At 50.3% G+C, this 18,167-nt stretch overlaps 1 protein-coding gene across 1 annotated transcript in view; it reads right to left on the bottom strand.

The window, feature by feature from the left end:
• Positions 1-1,460: 1,460 nt before the first annotated feature.
• Positions 1,461-18,167, bottom strand: part of plvapb (plasmalemma vesicle associated protein b) — a 20,015-nt gene continuing 3,308 nt past the window's right edge. Inside the window, exons 2-6 of the mRNA XM_070859569.1 lie at positions 17,561-17,621; positions 14,436-15,097; positions 8,915-8,966; positions 5,670-5,778; positions 1,461-3,737 (exon numbers count right to left, since the gene is read on the bottom strand). Coding sequence (XP_070715670.1) covers positions 3,725-3,737; positions 5,670-5,778; positions 8,915-8,966; positions 14,436-15,097; positions 17,561-17,621 — 897 coding nt within the window. The 3' untranslated portion in view covers positions 1,461-3,724. The remainder of the gene's footprint in view (positions 3,738-5,669; positions 5,779-8,914; positions 8,967-14,435; positions 15,098-17,560; positions 17,622-18,167) is intronic.

Raw genomic sequence — 18,167 nt, 5'->3', positions numbered from 1 at the left:
CAGGACTGGTTTGATGAGAATGACCAGGAGATCCAAGAGCTAATGAATCGCAAGCACTGGGCATTTCTGAACCTAGAACAACAACCCAACTTGGGAGCAGCAGAGCAGCTTTGCAGACAGCTTAAGGCCGAGGTCCAACAAAAAAACCCGTGACCTATGGTGAGTGGAGAAAGCACAGGAGATTGAGCAGCTGGCCGACAGCCATGATGTGCGAGGATTCTTCACTGCGGTCAAAGCCACCTACGGCCCAAGCACACAAGGCCCCACCCCACTGCTGTTTCCTACATTACAACAGTGACTACACTTCAAAACATACTTCATTGGCTGCGAAGGGCTTTGAGACGTCCTGAGGTCATGAAAGGCGCTATAGAAATGCAAATCAATTTTTCTCTTCTTTCTCTCTTTTTCTTTCTCTCTTTCTCTTTGTCTCTTTCTCTCTCTCTCTTTCTCCCTTCCCCGTAGTGTTCTGGGGCAGTGCGCCCTCACAACCCTTTGCGTGGAGTCCTTTCCCTGGATTCACTGTTAACCGGCTGAGTTCTAACTGAGATCTGCGTCGTCTCCCACTCTAACTCGTTCTCCCCCAGGGCACCTCACCTCCCTCAGTCTCTCCATCCTCCTACAGTCCACCCGCTTGTAAGCCCCAAGGGGTGTGAAGCAAAGACGTATTGATGGAGTCGAGAAACAGATCAGCCATCATCTGGTTGAGTGGCGGAAGAAGCCGTATCTTCCTTGGCATCACCGAACCACCGCTCCCTGTAACGTTGGCAGCCTCGGTGATCTCCTGCACCGTGAGCTTTGTCCTCACTGGGCTTGTCGCCAAATAGAAAATGCAATACTTCTATCGTAAAGCAGCTTCAGCACTCACACTCGTGTGAGCATGTGTGTGCGTGAATACGCGTGTTCTCTGCGTGTGAGCATGTGTGTGCGTGAATACGCGTGTTTTCTGCGTGTGAGCATGTGTGTGCGTGAATACGCGTGTTTTCTGCATGTGAGCATGTGTGTGCGTGAATACGCGTGTTCTCTGCGTGTGACCGTGTGTGTGCGTGAATACGCGTGTGACTGTGTGTGTGCGTGAATACGCGTGTTCTCTGCGTGTGAGCATGTGTGTGCGTGAATACGCGTGTTTTCTGCGTGTGACCGTGTGTGTGCTTGCACGCGCGTGTTCTCTGCGTGTGAGCATGTGTGCGCGTGAATACGCGTGTTTTCTGCGTGTGAGCATGTGTGTGCGTGAATACGCGTGTTTTCTGCGTGTGAGCATGTGTGTGCGTGAATACGCGTGTTTTCTGCGTGTGAGCGTGTGTGTGCTTGCACACGCATGTTCTCTGCGTGTGAGCATGTGTGTGCATGAATACCCGTGTTTTCTGCGTGTGATGTGTTCTCTGCGTGTGAGCATGTATGTGCTTGCACACGCATGTACTCTGCGTGTGAGCATATGTAAGACACATTACAGCAAACAGCAGTATGAATATGCATTTATTAATCATTTAAATGGAATAACATAATTTTTAGTTGGATTGCCACAGTGCAGAAGCCAATAACGTGAATTCTAACTTTTTTCAAAGCAGGTTTCAACTGGAGCACAAAGCTAACCTCCTGACCTTTCACCCTGACCCTGGAGCACAGGAGGGCTGACCCTGAGAGCCTGAGTGAGGTTAACCTGATCATTGCGGAGGGGCAGTGACTATTCCGGGAGCCACGACTGTATCAAGCAAATCTAATAATTATATTTTTAAAAAAGGTTAACATAAATAAAGTGGCTTAGCAAATGGCAATTAGAGCAAGAACTGCTAGAGGTTATAAATTGAATAATTGTAAGCGGGGCGAGGGTGAGTGATCGGATCAGTAACCCGGGATAACCTGGGGTAACAGGGTCAGGATCATGGTCAGTAAATGGGGTTACGTCTATTAGTTAACATTTAATGGTTACTATCCTTTAGTCAACATCTATTAGTTAATATTTATTAGTCAATATTAATTGATTAAAATCCATTGGTTAACATCCATTAGTTAACACCTACTGGTTAATACTACTTGTTTTGTTCTTTCTGATCACGGACTTTAATGAAAGCTGGATGCGAGACTGACTTTACCTCCACGCTGAGCGACGGTGACACTCGCAGATCAAACCGAGGAAAACTTTCCTCCAGTGATGAAAACACTTGTATAGATTCACACACACACACACTCACACTGTCACACACACACATTCACACTGGCACACACACACACTCACAGCAACACTCACACTCACTCACACATGCACACTCTCACACACACACAATCACACTCACACAATCACACTCACACTCACACACACACATACTCACTCTCACACACACACACACACACAGTGCAATCCTGTTATACTGATCACTGCTCACAGATCAGCTACTTTTAAGGAGGGAATTGTGCTTTTGAGACCCACACCCTGCCTGAGACAGCGTTCCTGGCAGGTCCAACCTGGGGCCTGGTGTGGCCCTCACTGCCCAGGCAACTCGGTCCTATTTGTGATTTATTTCTCATCAGTTGTTTTGTTTGAATCTCATGGTACGAGGGTTGGGGAAGGGCCGTTGTTATTGGCATTGGTGAATGCACCCCAATCTTGATCCCGGAACTGTTAGTGCCTCGAGACAGTTGCAAATTAATGGGGACAGGGAATGAATCTGTATAATGGCCATTGGTGGTTTCATGGGATCACCCTGTGCGGCTATGGAACCAGAGACGGCACCAGCACTGAATAATACCATTCGGCCCATCGTGTCTGTGCCAGCTCTCTTTTAGAGCAATCCCCAACTAATCCCACTGCCCCGCTCTCTCTCCATAATCCTGTATCGATTCCAAACTAATCCCACTGCCCCGCTCTCCCCATAGCTCTGTATCAATCCCCAAACTAATCCCACTTCCCCACTCTCTCCCCTGTAGCTGCCTCTACCATAAATATTTATCTAATTTTCCCATAAAAGATGCAATGGTCCCTGCTTCAAACCCTCCCTCAAAAACACTCTGACCTCCAACACCTCTCTGTGTAAAGCAATCCCTCCTAGCTCCTCTCCTCACCCTCAGTGAATCAGATAATGAAAGTGTGGGTGGGTGGGAATGAGCGGGGGTCATGACCTGGTGGGTGGGAATGAGCGGGGGTCATGACCTGGTGGATGGGAATGAGCGGGGGTCATGACCCCTGGTGGATGGGAATGAGCGGGGATCATGACCTGGTGGGTGGGAATGAGCGGGGTTCATGACCTGGTGGATGGGAATGAGCGGGGGTCATGACCTAGTGGATGGGAATGAGCGGGGGTCATGACCTGGTGGGTGGGAATGAGCGGGGGTCATGACCTGGTGGATGGGAATGAGCGGGGGTCATGACCTGGTGGGTGGGAATGAGCGGGGGTCATGACCTGGTGGGTGGGAATGAGCGGGGGTCATGACCTGGTGGGTGGGAATGAGCGGGGGTCATGACCTGGTGGGTGGGAATGAGCGGGGGTCATGACCTGGTGGGTGGGAATGAGTGGGGGTCATGACCTGGTGGATGGGAATGAGCAGGGGTCATGGCCTGGGAGCTGCTGGCCACACAAGTAATCAATGTGATCTTTCGATGTGCCGATCAAACGAATGAGAATAACAGGATTGCACCGGATGTGTCCGCACCGATGGGCAGTCTAGCTCACTGACTGTCCAAGATTATATCCGTGTTGGCTTCAGGCAAAATCTTCGTTCCTCATTCAGCCTATCCCATCGTTCTGGAACACAGAGAAATGTTTCAATCCTTTGGTTTTTGCCCATTTCGGTTTGTTTCGAGAGCAGCTCCTCTCTACAGCTCACCCTGGGCTATATCTGTGTTCTACAAAGTGGGTTTACACACTCCAGTGTTAACTCACACTCAATCCTGCTGATTCCACAGAAAAGATGTGATTGCACAGCTGTGGTCAGCACCCTTGCCTCTGGGTCAGAAGGTTGTGGGTTCGAGACCCACTTCGGGAACCCGAGCACATAAATCTAGGCTGACTCTCCCAGTGCAGTGCTGAGAGAGCGCCGCACTGTCGGAGGTGTCGTCTTTCGGATAAGACATTAAACCGAGGCCCCGTCTGCTCTCTCAGGTGGACGTAAAAGATCCCATGGCATTATTTCGAAGAAGAGCAGAGGAGTTATCCCCGCTGTCCTGGGGCCAATATTTATCCCTCAATCAACATCACTAAAACAGATCATCTGGTCATTATCACATTGCTGTTTGTGGGAGCTTGCTGTGCGCAAATTGGCTGCCGCGTTTCCCACATTACAACAGTGACTGCACTTCAAAAGTACTTCATTGGCTGTAAAGCGCTTTGGAATGTCCAGTGGTCGTGAAAGGCGCTATATAAACGCAAGTCTCTCTTTTGCACTACAGAGTAGTGTACAGAGGAGATTTACGAGGATGTTGCCAGGACTGGAGAAATTTAGCTATGGGGAAAGATTGGAGAGGCTGGGGTTGTTTTCTTTGGAACAGAGGAGGTTGAGGAGTGGCCTTATTGAGGTGTATAAAATTACAAGAGGCCTGGATAGAGTGGGTAGGACGGACCTATTTCCCTTAGCAGAGGGGTCAATACCCAGGGGCCACAGATTTAAAGTAATTTTTAGAAGGATTAGAGGGGATTTGAGGAGAATGTTTTTCACCCAGAGGGCGGTGGGGGTCTGGAACTCACGGCCTGAAAGGGTGGTAGAGGCAGAAACCCTCACCACATTTAAAAAATACTCGGATGTGCACCTGAAGAGTACTCAGGATAAGGGGTCGGCCATTTAGGACTGAGACGAGGAGAAATTTCTTCACTCGGAAGGTGGTGAATCTTTGGGATTCTCTGCCCCAGAGGCCTGTGGAGGCTCAGTCGTTGAGTATATTCAAGGCAGAGAACGATAGATTTTTGGATATTAAGGAAATCGAGGGATATGGGGATCGGGCGGGAAAGTGGAGTTGAGGTCGAAGATCAGCCGTGATCGTATTGAATGGCGGAGCAGGCTCGAGGGGCCGAATGGCCGACTCCTTATGAAGTGCCGTAATCTTCAGGGCTACGGACCAGGAAAGTGGGATTAGGCTGGATAGCTCTGGAGACTGAATGGACTCCTTCTGTGCCTTAAATTTCTATGTCTGGTCAGTCACTCAGGATGGAGGGGGGGGGGGGGGAGCAGGTTTTAACGAACTCCCCTCCCCGAGTTAGTGACCATAACCCTGACCCGAACGGCCTGGATTTTCATCTTTCCCTCCTGGACATTAAGGATTAGCTGTTGGGGGAGGGGGCAGTGGGGGGAGGGGGGGGAGGGCGGGGGGAGGGGGCAGTGTGGGGGAGGGGGGGAGGGCGGGGGGAGAGTGGGGGAGGGGGAGGGGGGGAACGAGGGAGTGGGGGGAGGGTGGGGGAGGGGGCAGGGTGGGGAGTGGGGGAGGGGGAGGGGGAAGGAGGGAGTGGGGGGAGGGGACAGGGTGGGGAGTGGGGGAGTGGGCAGGGTGGGGGTAGGGCGGGGGGGAGAGTGGGGGAGGGGGCAGGGTGGGGGAGGGGGGGAGGTGGGAGGGGGGGTCAGACAAGAAAGACATTTGGATGCAGTGGTTTGCACGATTAAACAGAACCTTCCGGATTTTCCTCACGCTCATTTAAACGTTAATTTAACGCCAGGAAAGCAAAGTGTCAGCCTCGGCAAAACCTCACCTGCAGCCCAAACGCTTCTGCTCTTCAATCAGACTGAAATAGCCCGCAATTTGTTGCTCCAACTGTGTCTTCAGAGTCGCCAATTGTCGTTCCAGTTCCACTTGATGGCCTGGTGGCAAAGAGTCGCAGAATTATAGAACAGTGCAGCACAGAAAGAGGCCATTCGGCCCATCGAGTCTGTGCCGGCTCTCGAAGAGCGATCCAGTCAGTCCCCCTCTCCCCGCTCGCTCCTCATATCCCTGCAATTTGTTCTTCGTTAATATTTATCCAAGTCCCTTTTGAAGGCTGTTATTGAATCTGTATCCACTGCCCTTTCAGGCAGTGCTGTTTATTATTTGATCACCTGTGAACTCCCAGCCTGTAATCCTCCCTCCTCCTGTCTGTGAATCTCAAGCTCTGTGCGTGGCGTCAGCTGTGCCTCAGTGGGCAGCACTCTCACTCTCACCTCTGAGTCAGAAAGTCGTGAGTTCAAGTCCCACTCCAGAGACTTGAGCACGTAAATCCAGGCTGACACTCCCAGTGCAGTACTGAGGGAGTGCCGCACTGTCAGAGAGGCAGTACTGAGGGAGTGCCGCACTGTCGGAGGGGCAGTACTGAGGGAGTGCCGCACTGTCGGAGGGGCAGTACTGAGGGAGTGCCACACTGTCGGAGGGGCAGTACTGAGGGAGTGCCGCACTGTCGGAGGGGCAGTACTGAGGGAGTGCCGCACTGTCGGAGGGGCAGTACTGAGGGAGTGCCGCACTGTCGGAGGGGCAGTACTGAGGGAGTGCCGCACTGTCGGAGGGGCAGTACTGAGGGAGTGCCGCACTGTCGGAGGGGCAGTACTGAGGGAGTGCCGCACTGTCGGAGGGGCAGTACTGAGGGAGTGCCGCACTGTCGGAGGGGCAGTACTGAGGGAGTGCCGCACTGTCGGAGGGGCAGTACTGAGGGAGTGCCACACTGTCGGAGGGGCAGTACTGAGGGAGCACCACACTGTTGGAGGGGCAGTACTGAGGGAACTCTGTACTGTCGGTGCTGTCTTTCAGATGAGACGTTGACCGAGGCCCCGTCTGTCCTCAGATGGACGTAAAAGATCCCATGGCATTATTTCGAAGAAAAGCAGGGGAGTTCTCCCCGGTGTCCTGGTTAATATTTATCCCTCAGCCACCATAACAAAAAACCCCAGATTATCTGGTCATTATCACGCTGCTGTTTGTGGGAGCTTGCTGTGCGCAAATTAGCTGCCGCATTTCCTACATTACAACAGTGACTACACTCCAAAAGTACTTCATTGGTTATAAAGCACTTGTGCCGCCATGAATAGGCGCTGTATAAACACCTAAAACTGCACGCAGTACTACCAGATGTGGACATCATGGAGCCCAAACACTGGGTTTACGGTGCGCTACGCATCCCCACATTCTGTTCCATTTAAAAAAAAATGTTTTTTGTTTGGATTTGTCCAACACCAGAGGGCTGTGGAGGCTCAGTCATTGAGTATATTCAAGGCTGAGATCGTTAGATTTTTGGCCTCTAGGGGAATCGAGGGATATGGGGATCAGACGGGAAAGTGGAGTTGAGGTCGAAGATCAGCCATGATCTCATTGAATGGTGGAGCAGGTTTGAGGGGCCGAATGGCCGACTCCTGCCCCTATTTCCTCTGTGAACCCATTGTGCCAATTAGCACAGAATCCATTCCAACCAGCCCTCTGCTAAACCCCATAACCGTACATTTCCCAGTGTCAATCCACACTGGCCAGTTCCCCAACAACTTGTCAAGATCGCGTTGAACTTGCACACTTTGATTGTCAACATTTGCTGCCAGTTTGGGTGAGAGAAGCTTCAACCATCGTGACCAATTCTGGCCTCTTGAGCATCCCCCGATTTTCATCGCTCCACTATCGGCGATCGTGCCTTCAGCTGCCTGAGCCCCAAGCTCTGGAACTCCCTCCCTAAACCTCTCCGCCTCTCTCTCCTCCTTTAATACGCTCCTCAAAACCTCCCTGTTTGACCCAGCTTTTGGTCAGCTGTCTCTCGTTACCCGGCTCGGTGTCAAATCTTGTTTGCTAACGCTCCTGTGAAGCGCCTCGGGACATTTTACTACGTCAAAGACACTGGGCTAGAAATTCGGTTTTAGCCACAGCATTATTTTTTTGGCTTTTTTCGCCAAAGACACCGCTAAACACACCGCCGTTTTTTACAGGTCGAAGTTTCGTCACAAAATGCGGCCAGCGGAAAAAAATCAGCGTTGCACGAGGATTCACGGCAGAAACCGCGATCTTCGCCAACTTTAGTCCGAGGCCAATTATCGCTAAAACACAGACCCTGGGAGGGGGAAAACACCAAAAATAATTGCAAAAAATCACAAAACATTCACAAGACATTTATCTAACGAATTGCTCAAAAAGAATGATTAAATAAAAATTTTAACCTTCATACTGTTTCTGGGGCTGCAACGCAGGTTTTTCTCAGGCGTTTTTTTCACCTAGAATGTGGGTTTGCCAAACGGCCAATTTAAAGCGATAGCGCTTTTTTTAGTCTTGCACGCCGGCGGTCCGCGTTTCAGCAGTATTTCAAAACCGCCAGCGCAAGACTTTGGCCAAGTTAGCGGATCACCGTTTTTCCCCAAAAATGGCAAAATATCGGCAAAATAACGGGCTCAAGGCTGGGAAATTTCCAGCCCGCTGTATAAATGCACGTTGCTGTCGAGTTGCTTAACCCGCCCAGGGACAGAAGCCGAGCAGGACTTCAGCCTACAGCCCAGTGCCCCGCAGCAGTTTCCTGGAGTGTGCTGCCAATTGTATATAATCACACGTGCAAATGTGTGTCGGAGAACTGTGTCTGTGTGTAAATGTGTGTTGGAGAACTGTGTCTGTGTGTAAATGTGTGTTGGAGAACTGTGTCTGTGTGTAAATGTGTGTCGGAGAACTGTGTCTGTGTGTAAATGTGTGTTGGAGAACTGTGTCTGTGTGTAAATGTGTGTCGGAGAACTGTGTCTGTGTGTAAATGTGTGTCGGAGAACTGTGTCTGTGTGTAAATGTGTGTCGGAGAACTGTGTCTGTGTGTAAATGTGTGTCGGAGAACTGTGTCTGTGTGTAAATGTGTGTTGGAGAACTGTGTCTGTGTGTAAATGTGTGTCGGAGAACTGTGTCTGTGTGTAAATGTGTGTCGGAGAACTGTGTCTGTGTGTAAATGTGTGTCGGAGAACTGTGTCTGTGTGTAAATGTGTGCGAGTTCACACTGCGAATGAGTTTCCAGCAACATACCTTGCAATATCTTGTTCTTGTCCTCCAGAAACAAGATAGTCCGAGCAGCATCCTGTTTGGGTGCAAAGCAAATCAGTTGTTAAAATCGGACTCTGTTTGAGTGCCGGGTTGTTGGCACGGCAACTTCTGCTCCCCAGTGGTCCAGGGAGGACCCTTTCATTAATGCAGCTTGGGCCTGTCCCTTTAATTCAGGGAGCATCCCCTCGCATTTGTCAGCGGTACCTTGGCCCAGTGCGCCTTGCTCCCGCCCCAGAGAAGGCGTGGAGCGCTCGACTTATCCTTGTGAATGTCACCTCCCGAACTTTCAGCCGATACAATTGAAAAGCAGAGAAGTTATGTTAAACTTGTATCGAACCTTAGTTGGTCCACACTTGGAGTTACTGTGAACAGTTCTGATGTCCATCTTATAAAAAGGATATCGAGGCACTGGAGAGGGTGCAAAGAAGATTCACAAGGATGATACCGGAACTGAGAGATTATAACTATCAGGAAAGGCTAAGCAGGCTGGGAAGAGAAGGCTGAGGGGTGACCTGATAGAGGTCTTTAAGATCATGAAAGGGTTCGATAGGGTAGACGTAGAGAAGATATTTCCCCTTGTGGGGGAGACCAGAACTAGGAACCATCAATATAAGACAGTCACTAATAAATCCAAGGTGGAATTCAGGAGAAAGCTCTTTACCCAGAGAGCAGTGAGAATGTGGAACTCGCTGCCACAGGGAGGGGTTGAGGCGAATAGTATCGATGCATTTAAGGGGAAGCTGGATAAACACATGGGGGAGAAGGGAATAGAAGGATATGGTGATGGGGTGAGATGGAGAGGGGTGGGAGGGGGCTGGTGTGGAGCATAAACCCCGGCACGGAGCGGTGGGGCCCAATGACCTGTTTCTGGACTGTGTTATTTTATGGTGATTGTCCCTCAGCTTCAAGCAACACAGGAACTGCTGTGTCTGTGCAGCAGGGAGAAGGATGCAGGTTAACTGAACGGCCTCTTGCCAAGAGGAAGGAGCCAGCTTTCAGACTGGGCACCAGATCACACACAGGCTCAAAGACAGTCAACGTTGTGAATGACCCCCCTCCAATCTCTGGGAATGAGAAACGGATGGAAAGGTTTGGAATCCCTCCTGGAGATGGCAAGTTAGATAATTAGACACTGGCTTTCCATTCTATAAATAGGGGAGCTGGAATAGAATGGGGCGAGGCATCCGTCACTGTGAAACCCCAAAGGAAGTTGGTATTCATTGCAGGACGGTTAAAGTGTCAGCCTTGGCTCAGTGGGTAACACTCTCTCACCCCTGAGTCAGAAGGTCTGAGCCCCACCCTATGAGAATCAAGCCCCATAATCTGGGCCGACACTGGACACTGGCGGAGGGGCAGTACTGAGGGAGTGCTGCACTGTCGGAGCGGCAGTACTGAAGGAGTGCCGCACTGTCGGAGGGGCGGTACTGAGGGAGCGCTGCACTGTCGGAGCGGCAGTACTGAGGGAGCGCTGCACTGTCGGAGGGGCAGTACTGAGGGAGCACTACACTGTCGGAGGGGCAGTACTGAGGGAGCGCCGCACTGTCGGAGGGGCAGTACTGAGGGAGCGCCGCACTGTCGGAGGGGCAGTACTGAGGGAGTGCTGCACTGTCAGAGGGGCAGTACTGAGGGAGCACCGCACTGTCGGAGGGGCAGTACTTAGGGAGCACTGCACTGTCGGAGGGGCAGTACTTAGGGAGCACTGCACTGTCGGAGGGGCAGTACTGAGGGAGTGCTGCACTGTCGGAGAGGCAGTACTGAGGGAGTGCCGCACTGTCGGAGAGGCAGTACTGAGGGAGCACTACAGTATCGGAGATGCCGTCGTTTGGATGGTAAGTTAAACTGAGGCCCCGTCTGCCCCCTCAAGTGGACGTAAAAGATCCCATGGCATTATTTCAAATAAGAGTAAGGGAGTTATCCCCGGTGTCCTGGTCCAATATTTATCCCTTAGCCAACATCACTAAAACAGATTATCTGGCCATTATCACGTTGCTGTTTGCTTCCTGTGTGCAATTTGGCTGCTGCGTTTACTACATTGCAACAGAGACTTCACTTCAAAAGTACTTCATTGGCTGTAAAGTGCTTTGGGACGTCCTGAGGTCGTGAAAGGCGCTATAGAAATGCACGTTCTTTCTTTTTCAACTGTGGTAAGAAATATATTGAGCTCCGTTATTAAGGAAGCAATTGAGGAATGTTCAGTGGGAGTGAAACCAATAAAGATCCAAGCCAACGGGACTTTATGCAAAGGAAGTTGTGGTGGGCAGAGTTATTGGGACGTGCTTCTACCCTGCAGCTTCTCTCTTCCTCTCCTGAAGGTGTTGCCACTTGCTGTGCTCTGGTTCCGAGGGCCATGGTCTCACCCACGTGACCTCTCTCCATGTGCCTTGCCTTTGTGAGGTTTCATCGCTACATTGAAAGGTCATTCTAATTAAGCAAAACCAATTATAGTTTTCGAGAGGTGTCTAGAAAGTCCAGAGGTGAGATCAAAAGGGATATTAGGAAAGCAAAGAGAGAGCATGAAATGTTTTTGGCAAGTAAATCAAAAGAAACCCCAAAGATGTTTTATAAATATATTAAGAGCAAGAGGATAATTAAAGAAAGGGTAGGGTCTATTGGAGACCATGAGAGTAATCTGTGTGTGGAGGCAGAAGATTTGGGTATGGTTCTTAATGAATACTTTGCATCTGTTTTTACAAAAGACAGAGGTGATGCAGACACTGCTATCGAGGAGGAAGAGTGTGAAATATTCGATGAAATAAACATAGTGAGAGAGGAGGTGTTAAGGGGCTTAGCAGCTTTGAAAGTGGATAAGTCCCCAGGCCCGGATGAAATCCCAGGCTGTTAAGCGAAGCAAAAGAGGAAATAGCAGAGGCTCTGACCATCATTTTCCAGTCCTCTCTGGCTTCAGGTGTGGTGCCAGAGGACTGGTGGACTGCTAATGTAGTACCTTTGTTTAAGAAGGGAGAAAGGGATAGACCAAGTAATTACAGGCCAGTCAGCCTAACCTCAGTGGTGGGAAAATTATTGGAAAAAATCCTGAAGGACGGGATAAATCTTCATTTAGAAAGATACGGATTAATCAAGGACAGCCAGCACGGATTTGTTAACGGAAGGTCATGTCTGACTAACTTGATAGAATTTTTTGAGGAGGTAACCAGGAGGGTCGATGAGGGCAGTGCGTATGATGTAGTGTATATGGATTTTAGCAAGGCTTTTGATAAGGTCCCACATGGCAGACTGTCAGAAAAGGAAAAGCCCATGGGACCCAGGGCAAAGTGGCAAGTTGGATCCAAAATTGGCTCAGAGGCAGGAAGCAAAGGGTAATGGTTGATGGATGTTTTTGTGACTGGAAGGCTGTATCCAGTGGGGTTCCGCAGGGCTCAGTACTGGGTCCCTTGCTTTTTGTGGTATACGTCAATGATTTAGACTTGAATGTTGGGAGTATGATTAAGACGTTTGCAGATGATACAAAAATAGTCCGTGTGGTTGATAATGAAGAAGAAAGCTGTAGACTGCAGGAAGATATCCATGGACTGGTCAGGTGGGCAGAACAGTGGCAAATGGAATTCAATCCGGAGAAGTGTGAGGTAATGCATTTGGGGAGGGCTAACAAGGAAAGGGAATACACATTAAATGGTAGGAAACTGAGAAGTGTAGAGGAACAAAGGGACCTTGGAGTGCAGGTCCACAGATCCCTGAAGGTAGCAGGCCAGGTAGATAAGGTGGTTAAGGAGACATACAGAATGCATGCCTTTATTAGCCGAGGCATAGAATACAAGAGCAGGGAGGTTATGCTTGAACTGTATAAAACACTGGTTAGGCCACAGCTGGAATACTGCGTGCAGTTCTGGTCACCGCATTACAGGAAGGACGTGATTGCACTGGAGAGGGTACAGAGAAGATTTACGAGTACGTTGCCTGGACTGGAGAATTTTAGCGATGAGGAAAGATTGGATAGGCTGGGTTTTTTTTTCTTTTGAACAGAGGAGGCTGAGGGGAGACCTTATATTGTTGTATAAAATTATGAGGGGCCTAGATAGAGTGGATAGAAAGGGCCTATTTCCCTTAGCAGATGGGTCAACAATCAGGGGGCATAGATTTAAAATAATTGGTAGAAGGTTTAGCGGGGATTTGATGGAAAATGTCTTCACCCAGAGGGTGGTGAGGGTCTGGAACTCACTGCCTGAAAGGGTGGTAGAGGCAGAAACCCTCACCACATTTAAAAAGTACTTGGATGTGCATTTGAAGTGCCGTAACCTACAGGGCTACGGACCTAGAGCTGGAAAGTGGAATTAGGCTGGATCGCTCTTGGTCGGCCGGCACGGACATGATGGGCCGAATGGCCTCCTTCTGTGCCATAAACTTCTGTGATTCAATAAGGTTGGAGAGGGTAGATACGGAGAGAATGTTTGGGGAATCCAAAGCTAGGGGTCATAAATACAAGATAGCTACCAATAGCAAGATGGTCAGCTGTGGCTCAGTGGGCAGCATTCTCGCCTCTGAGTCAGAAGGTTGTGGGTTCAAGTCCCACTCCAGGAGCTTGAACACATAAATCCAGGCTGACATTCCCAGTATAGTGCTGAGGGAGTGCTGCACTGTCGGAGGGGCAGTACTGAAGGAGTGCCGTGCTGTTGGTGGGGCAGTACTGAGGGAGCGCTGCACTGTCAGGGTGACAGTACTAGAGAGTGCTGCATTGTTGGAGGGGCAGTACTGGGGGAGCGGCGCACTGTCAGAGGGACAGTATTGAGGGAGTGCCACTCTGTCGGAGGGCCACTACTGAGGGAGCGCTGCACTGTCGGAGGGACAGTACTAGGGAGTGCTGTATTGTTGGAGGGGCAGTACTGGGGGATCGCCGCACTGTCAGAGGGACAGTTTTGAGGGAGTGCCGCTCTGTCGGAGGGGCACTACTGAGGGAGTGCTGCACTGTTGAAAGTGCTGTCTTTTGGATGTGACGTTAAACCGAGGCACAAGTCTGCCCTCTCAGGTGGATGTAAAATATCCCATGGCGTTACTTTGAAGAAGAGCAGGGGAGCTATTCCTGGAGCCAATATTTATCCCTCAATCAATGTAACAAAAAACAGATTATCCAGTCATTATCACATTGCTGTGTGTGGGAGCTTGCTGTGCGCAAATTGGCTGCCGCGTTTCCCACAGTACAACAGTGACTACACTCCAAAAAGTACTTCATTGGCTGTAAAGCGCTTCGAGACATCCAGTGGTCGTGAAAGGCGCCATATAAATGCAAGTCTTTCTTTTGAAGGTTCCTGTAGAATCTGATTGCGCCCCCCACTTTCGGGTAGAGTGCTTCAGATCGGAACCACCCTGTGTGTGTGTGTGTGAAGACACTTCTCCACATTTCCCCCTCTGGTTCCTGTATATCGATGAGCTCTGGTTACCGACCCCGGGGATTGAATCTGGGGGTTTCTGCCTGGTGTATTTTGGGATTGAGGTGCTAGCTGAGATGAATGAGCCGAGCCACCCTGTGGGGGAAAGGCGGTACACTCACCGTCCTGCTGTGACAGGCGGCCGATTCAGGCTGGCGGATTGTGGCGGCCAACTGACTCCTCAACTTGTTGCGTTCCTCCAGCAAATTCACCTTCTCGGCCAAGAACTTCTCCTCGTGCACCTGCATGGCCGACTCTGTTGTCTTGAACTGGTTCAGTTGGGCTGCTGCCTCTTGCTTGCATTCCTCGTTCATCTTCTCCAAGGTCCCGATCCTCGAGCTTTGCTCATTCTTGCTGTGCCACATCTCTCTGATGGTCAAGTCCAAGTCGTCTAACTTCTGCTGCACCGCTCTCTGGAAATTGAAAGCGAGCGGCGTGCAGTTGGCCCGGATTTGCTCCAATCGTCTGCGCACATCCAGGTCGTAGTGCCCAAACCTTTCGGTAAGGGGTCGAAAGCCTGCTTCGTAATCGGCTCTGGTCGCGTCCATCATCTTCTGGAAGTCGCGGCTGATGGAGGTGCAGTTCCCGCGGAGCTCTTCCAGCTGCTTGCTCAGTGCTCGTTTCTGGCTGTTCAACTTCGTCTCTTCCAACATGTGCTTTGCTTCCTTGAGCTCGTTCTCGGCCGCGGTGTCTGCCAGCCGCTTTTGGACGATTGAGTAGTTGGTTTGCAAGGTCTCGAATGGCCTCACCATCTCAAATTGTCTTCTCTGGCTGGGGTCTCGAGCTGAGAAAGAGGTGGAGATGCCGTTAGCATTTGCTACCTGTTATTCGTTTTGTTCGCACGTTGCGTGGTAGGAACAGTCTCCCCTGCACTGCATGGGGACTGCACTGCACTGCATGGGGGCTGCAGGCTCACTGATGGGGGCTGCAGGCTGCACTGCATGGGGATTGCACTGCGCTGCATGGGGGCTGTAGGCTCACTGCATGGGGGCTGCAGGCTGCACTGCATGGGGGCTGCACTGCACGGCGTGGGGCTGCAGACTGCACTGCATGGTGGCTGCAGGCTCACTGCATGGGGACTGCGCTGCATGGGGCTGCAGGCTCACTGCATGCGGGCTGCACTGCGCTGCATGGAGACTGCACTACACTGCATGGAGGCTGCAGGCTGCACTGCATGGGGGCTGCACTGCACGGCATGGGGCTGCAGACTGTACTGCATGGGGCTGCAGGCTGCACTGTGCGGAGGCTGTGCTGCACTGCATGGGGCTGCAGACTGCACTGCATGGAGACTGCGCTTCATGGGGGCTGAACTGCAAGGGGGTGCATTTTGCACTGCATGGGGGCTGCAGACTGCATGGGGGCTGCACTGCATGGGGGCTGCACTGCATGGATGTTGCAGACTGCACTGCATGGATGTTGCACTGCACTGCATGGGGGCTGCACTGCACTGCACGGGGGCTGCAGATTGCACTGCACGGTGGCTGTACACTGCACTGCATGGGGACTGCACTGCATGGGGGCTGCAGACTGCACTGCACTGCATGGGAGTCCATAGCCTTACCATCAGAGCTAGACGTTTCACAAGTGAAGTTAGGAAACACTTATACAAGTGAAGGGTGGTGGAAGTTTGGAACTCTCTTGCACAAACCGCAATTGATGTTAGATCAATTGTTAATTTTACATCTGAGATTGATTATTTTTTTGTTAACCAAAAGTATTAAGGGAAATAGGGTCACAGATCAGCCGTGATCTCATTGAATGGCGGAACAAGCTCCAGGAACTGAATGGTCTCCTCCTGCTCCTATAAGAAAATAAGAACATAAGAAATAGGAGCAGGAGTCGGCCATTTGGCCCCTCGAGCCTGCTCCGCCATTCAATAAGATCATGGCTGATCTGATCATGGACTCAGCTCCACTTCCCCGCCCGCTCCCCATAACCCTTTACTCCCCTATAGTTCAAAAATCTGTCTATCTCCACCTTAAATATATTCAATGACCCAGCCTCCACAGCTCTCTGGATTTACAATCCTTGGAGAGAAGAAATTTCTCCCCATCTCAGTTTTAAATGGGCGGCCCCTTATTCTAAGATTATGTCCCTGAGTTTTAGTTTCCCCTATGAGTGGAAATATCCTCTCTGCATCCACCTTGTGGAGCCCCCTCATTATGTTATAAGTTTCAATAAGATCACCTGAACTCCAATGTGTAGAGGCCCAACCTACTCAACCTTTCCTCATAAGTCAACCCCCTCATCTTCAGAATCAATCTAGTGAACCTTCTCTGAACAGCCTCCAATGCAAATACATCCTTCCTTAAATACGGAGACCGAAGCTGTACGCAGTACTCCAGGTGTGGCCTCACCAATCCCCTGTACAGTTGTAGCTGGACTTCTCTGCTTTTATACTCTATCCCTCTTGCAATAAAGGCCAACGTTCCATTTGCCTTCCTGATCACTTGCTGTACCTGCATACTAACATTATGTGTTTCATGCACAAGGAACCCCAGGTCCCTCTGTACTGCAGCACTTTGCAATTTTTCTCCATTTAAATTATAATGTGCTCTTCTATTATTTCTGCCCAACTTCACATTTTCCCACATTATACTCCACCTGCCAAATTTTTGCCCACTCACTTAGCCTGTCTATATCCCTTTGCAGATTTTTCGTGCCCTCCTCACAACTTGCTTTCCCACCCATCTTTGTATCATCAGCAAATTTGACTAAGTTGCACTCGGTCCCGTCATCCAAGTCATTAATATAGATTGTAAATAGTTGAGGATCCAGCACCGATCCCTGTGGCACCCACTAGTTACTGTTTGCCAACCGGAAAATGGCCCTATGTTCCGATAGTGGCTGCCTATTCCATTGCAATGCATTGTGGGCGCAAGATTGTGATTTGCCACATACACGTGGGCAGCACAAAATGTGACAAAGTGAGGACCTCTAGGAATGCAGGAACAGGAGGAGGCCATTCAGCATCTCGAGTCTGTTCCGTCATTCATTGAGACCACGGCTGATCTGTATCTTAACTCCATCTCCCCGCCTTGGTGACGTAACCCTTAATACCCTTACCCAACAAAAATCTTATCAATCTTAGTCTTGAAATTTTCAATTGACAGCTTTTTGGGGGAGAGAGTTCCCGATTCCCACTGCCCTTTGTGTGAAAAAGTGCTTCCTGACATCACCCTGAACGGCCTGGCTCCTGGTCACAGCTAATGAAGAATTTACATTTTATTATAATTCAGTGACTCACCATTAAAAGAGAAGAAGGGTTGAAGGCTTTTCAGTAGGTTGGTGGTGTTTGGTGAAGCGTTCTGTCAGGGGAGAGAAACCAGCGTTATTATCCCTCAACACTCAATAATTTCAGCCCATGTTGTTCTTTGGAGTTTAGAAGAAGGAGAGGTGATCTCATTGAAACATATGACATTCTGAGAGGGATTGACAGGGTAGATGCAGGGAGGATGTTTCCCCCTGGGCTGGGGAATCTAGAACCAGGGGTCGCAGACTCAGGATAAGGGGTCGGCCATTTAGGACTGAGATGAGGAGAAATTTCTTCACTCAGAGGGTGGTGAATCTTTGGAATTCTCTGCCCCAGAAGGCTGTGGAGGCTCAGTCTTTGAGTATATTCAAGGCTGAGATCGATAGATTTTTGGACACTGAGGGAATCCAGGGATATGGGGATCGGGCGGGAAAGTAGAGTTGAGTGGAAAATCAGTCGTGATCTTATTGAATGGCGGAGCAGGCTCAAGGGGTCATATGGTCTACTCCTGCTCCTAATACTTATGCTCTTATGTTCCTCCATCTAACCCACCCTTCATCTTAAAGGGGGAAGAGGCCAAATCATCATAGGCTCTTCCCTC

This window comes from Pristiophorus japonicus, chromosome 18 (genome assembly GCF_044704955.1).
Source record: "Pristiophorus japonicus isolate sPriJap1 chromosome 18, sPriJap1.hap1, whole genome shotgun sequence".
NCBI lineage: Eukaryota > Metazoa > Chordata > Chondrichthyes > Pristiophoridae > Pristiophorus > Pristiophorus japonicus.
Note: the sequence above shows the minus strand (reverse complement) of the source record. Positions and strands in the feature narration are given on the sequence as shown.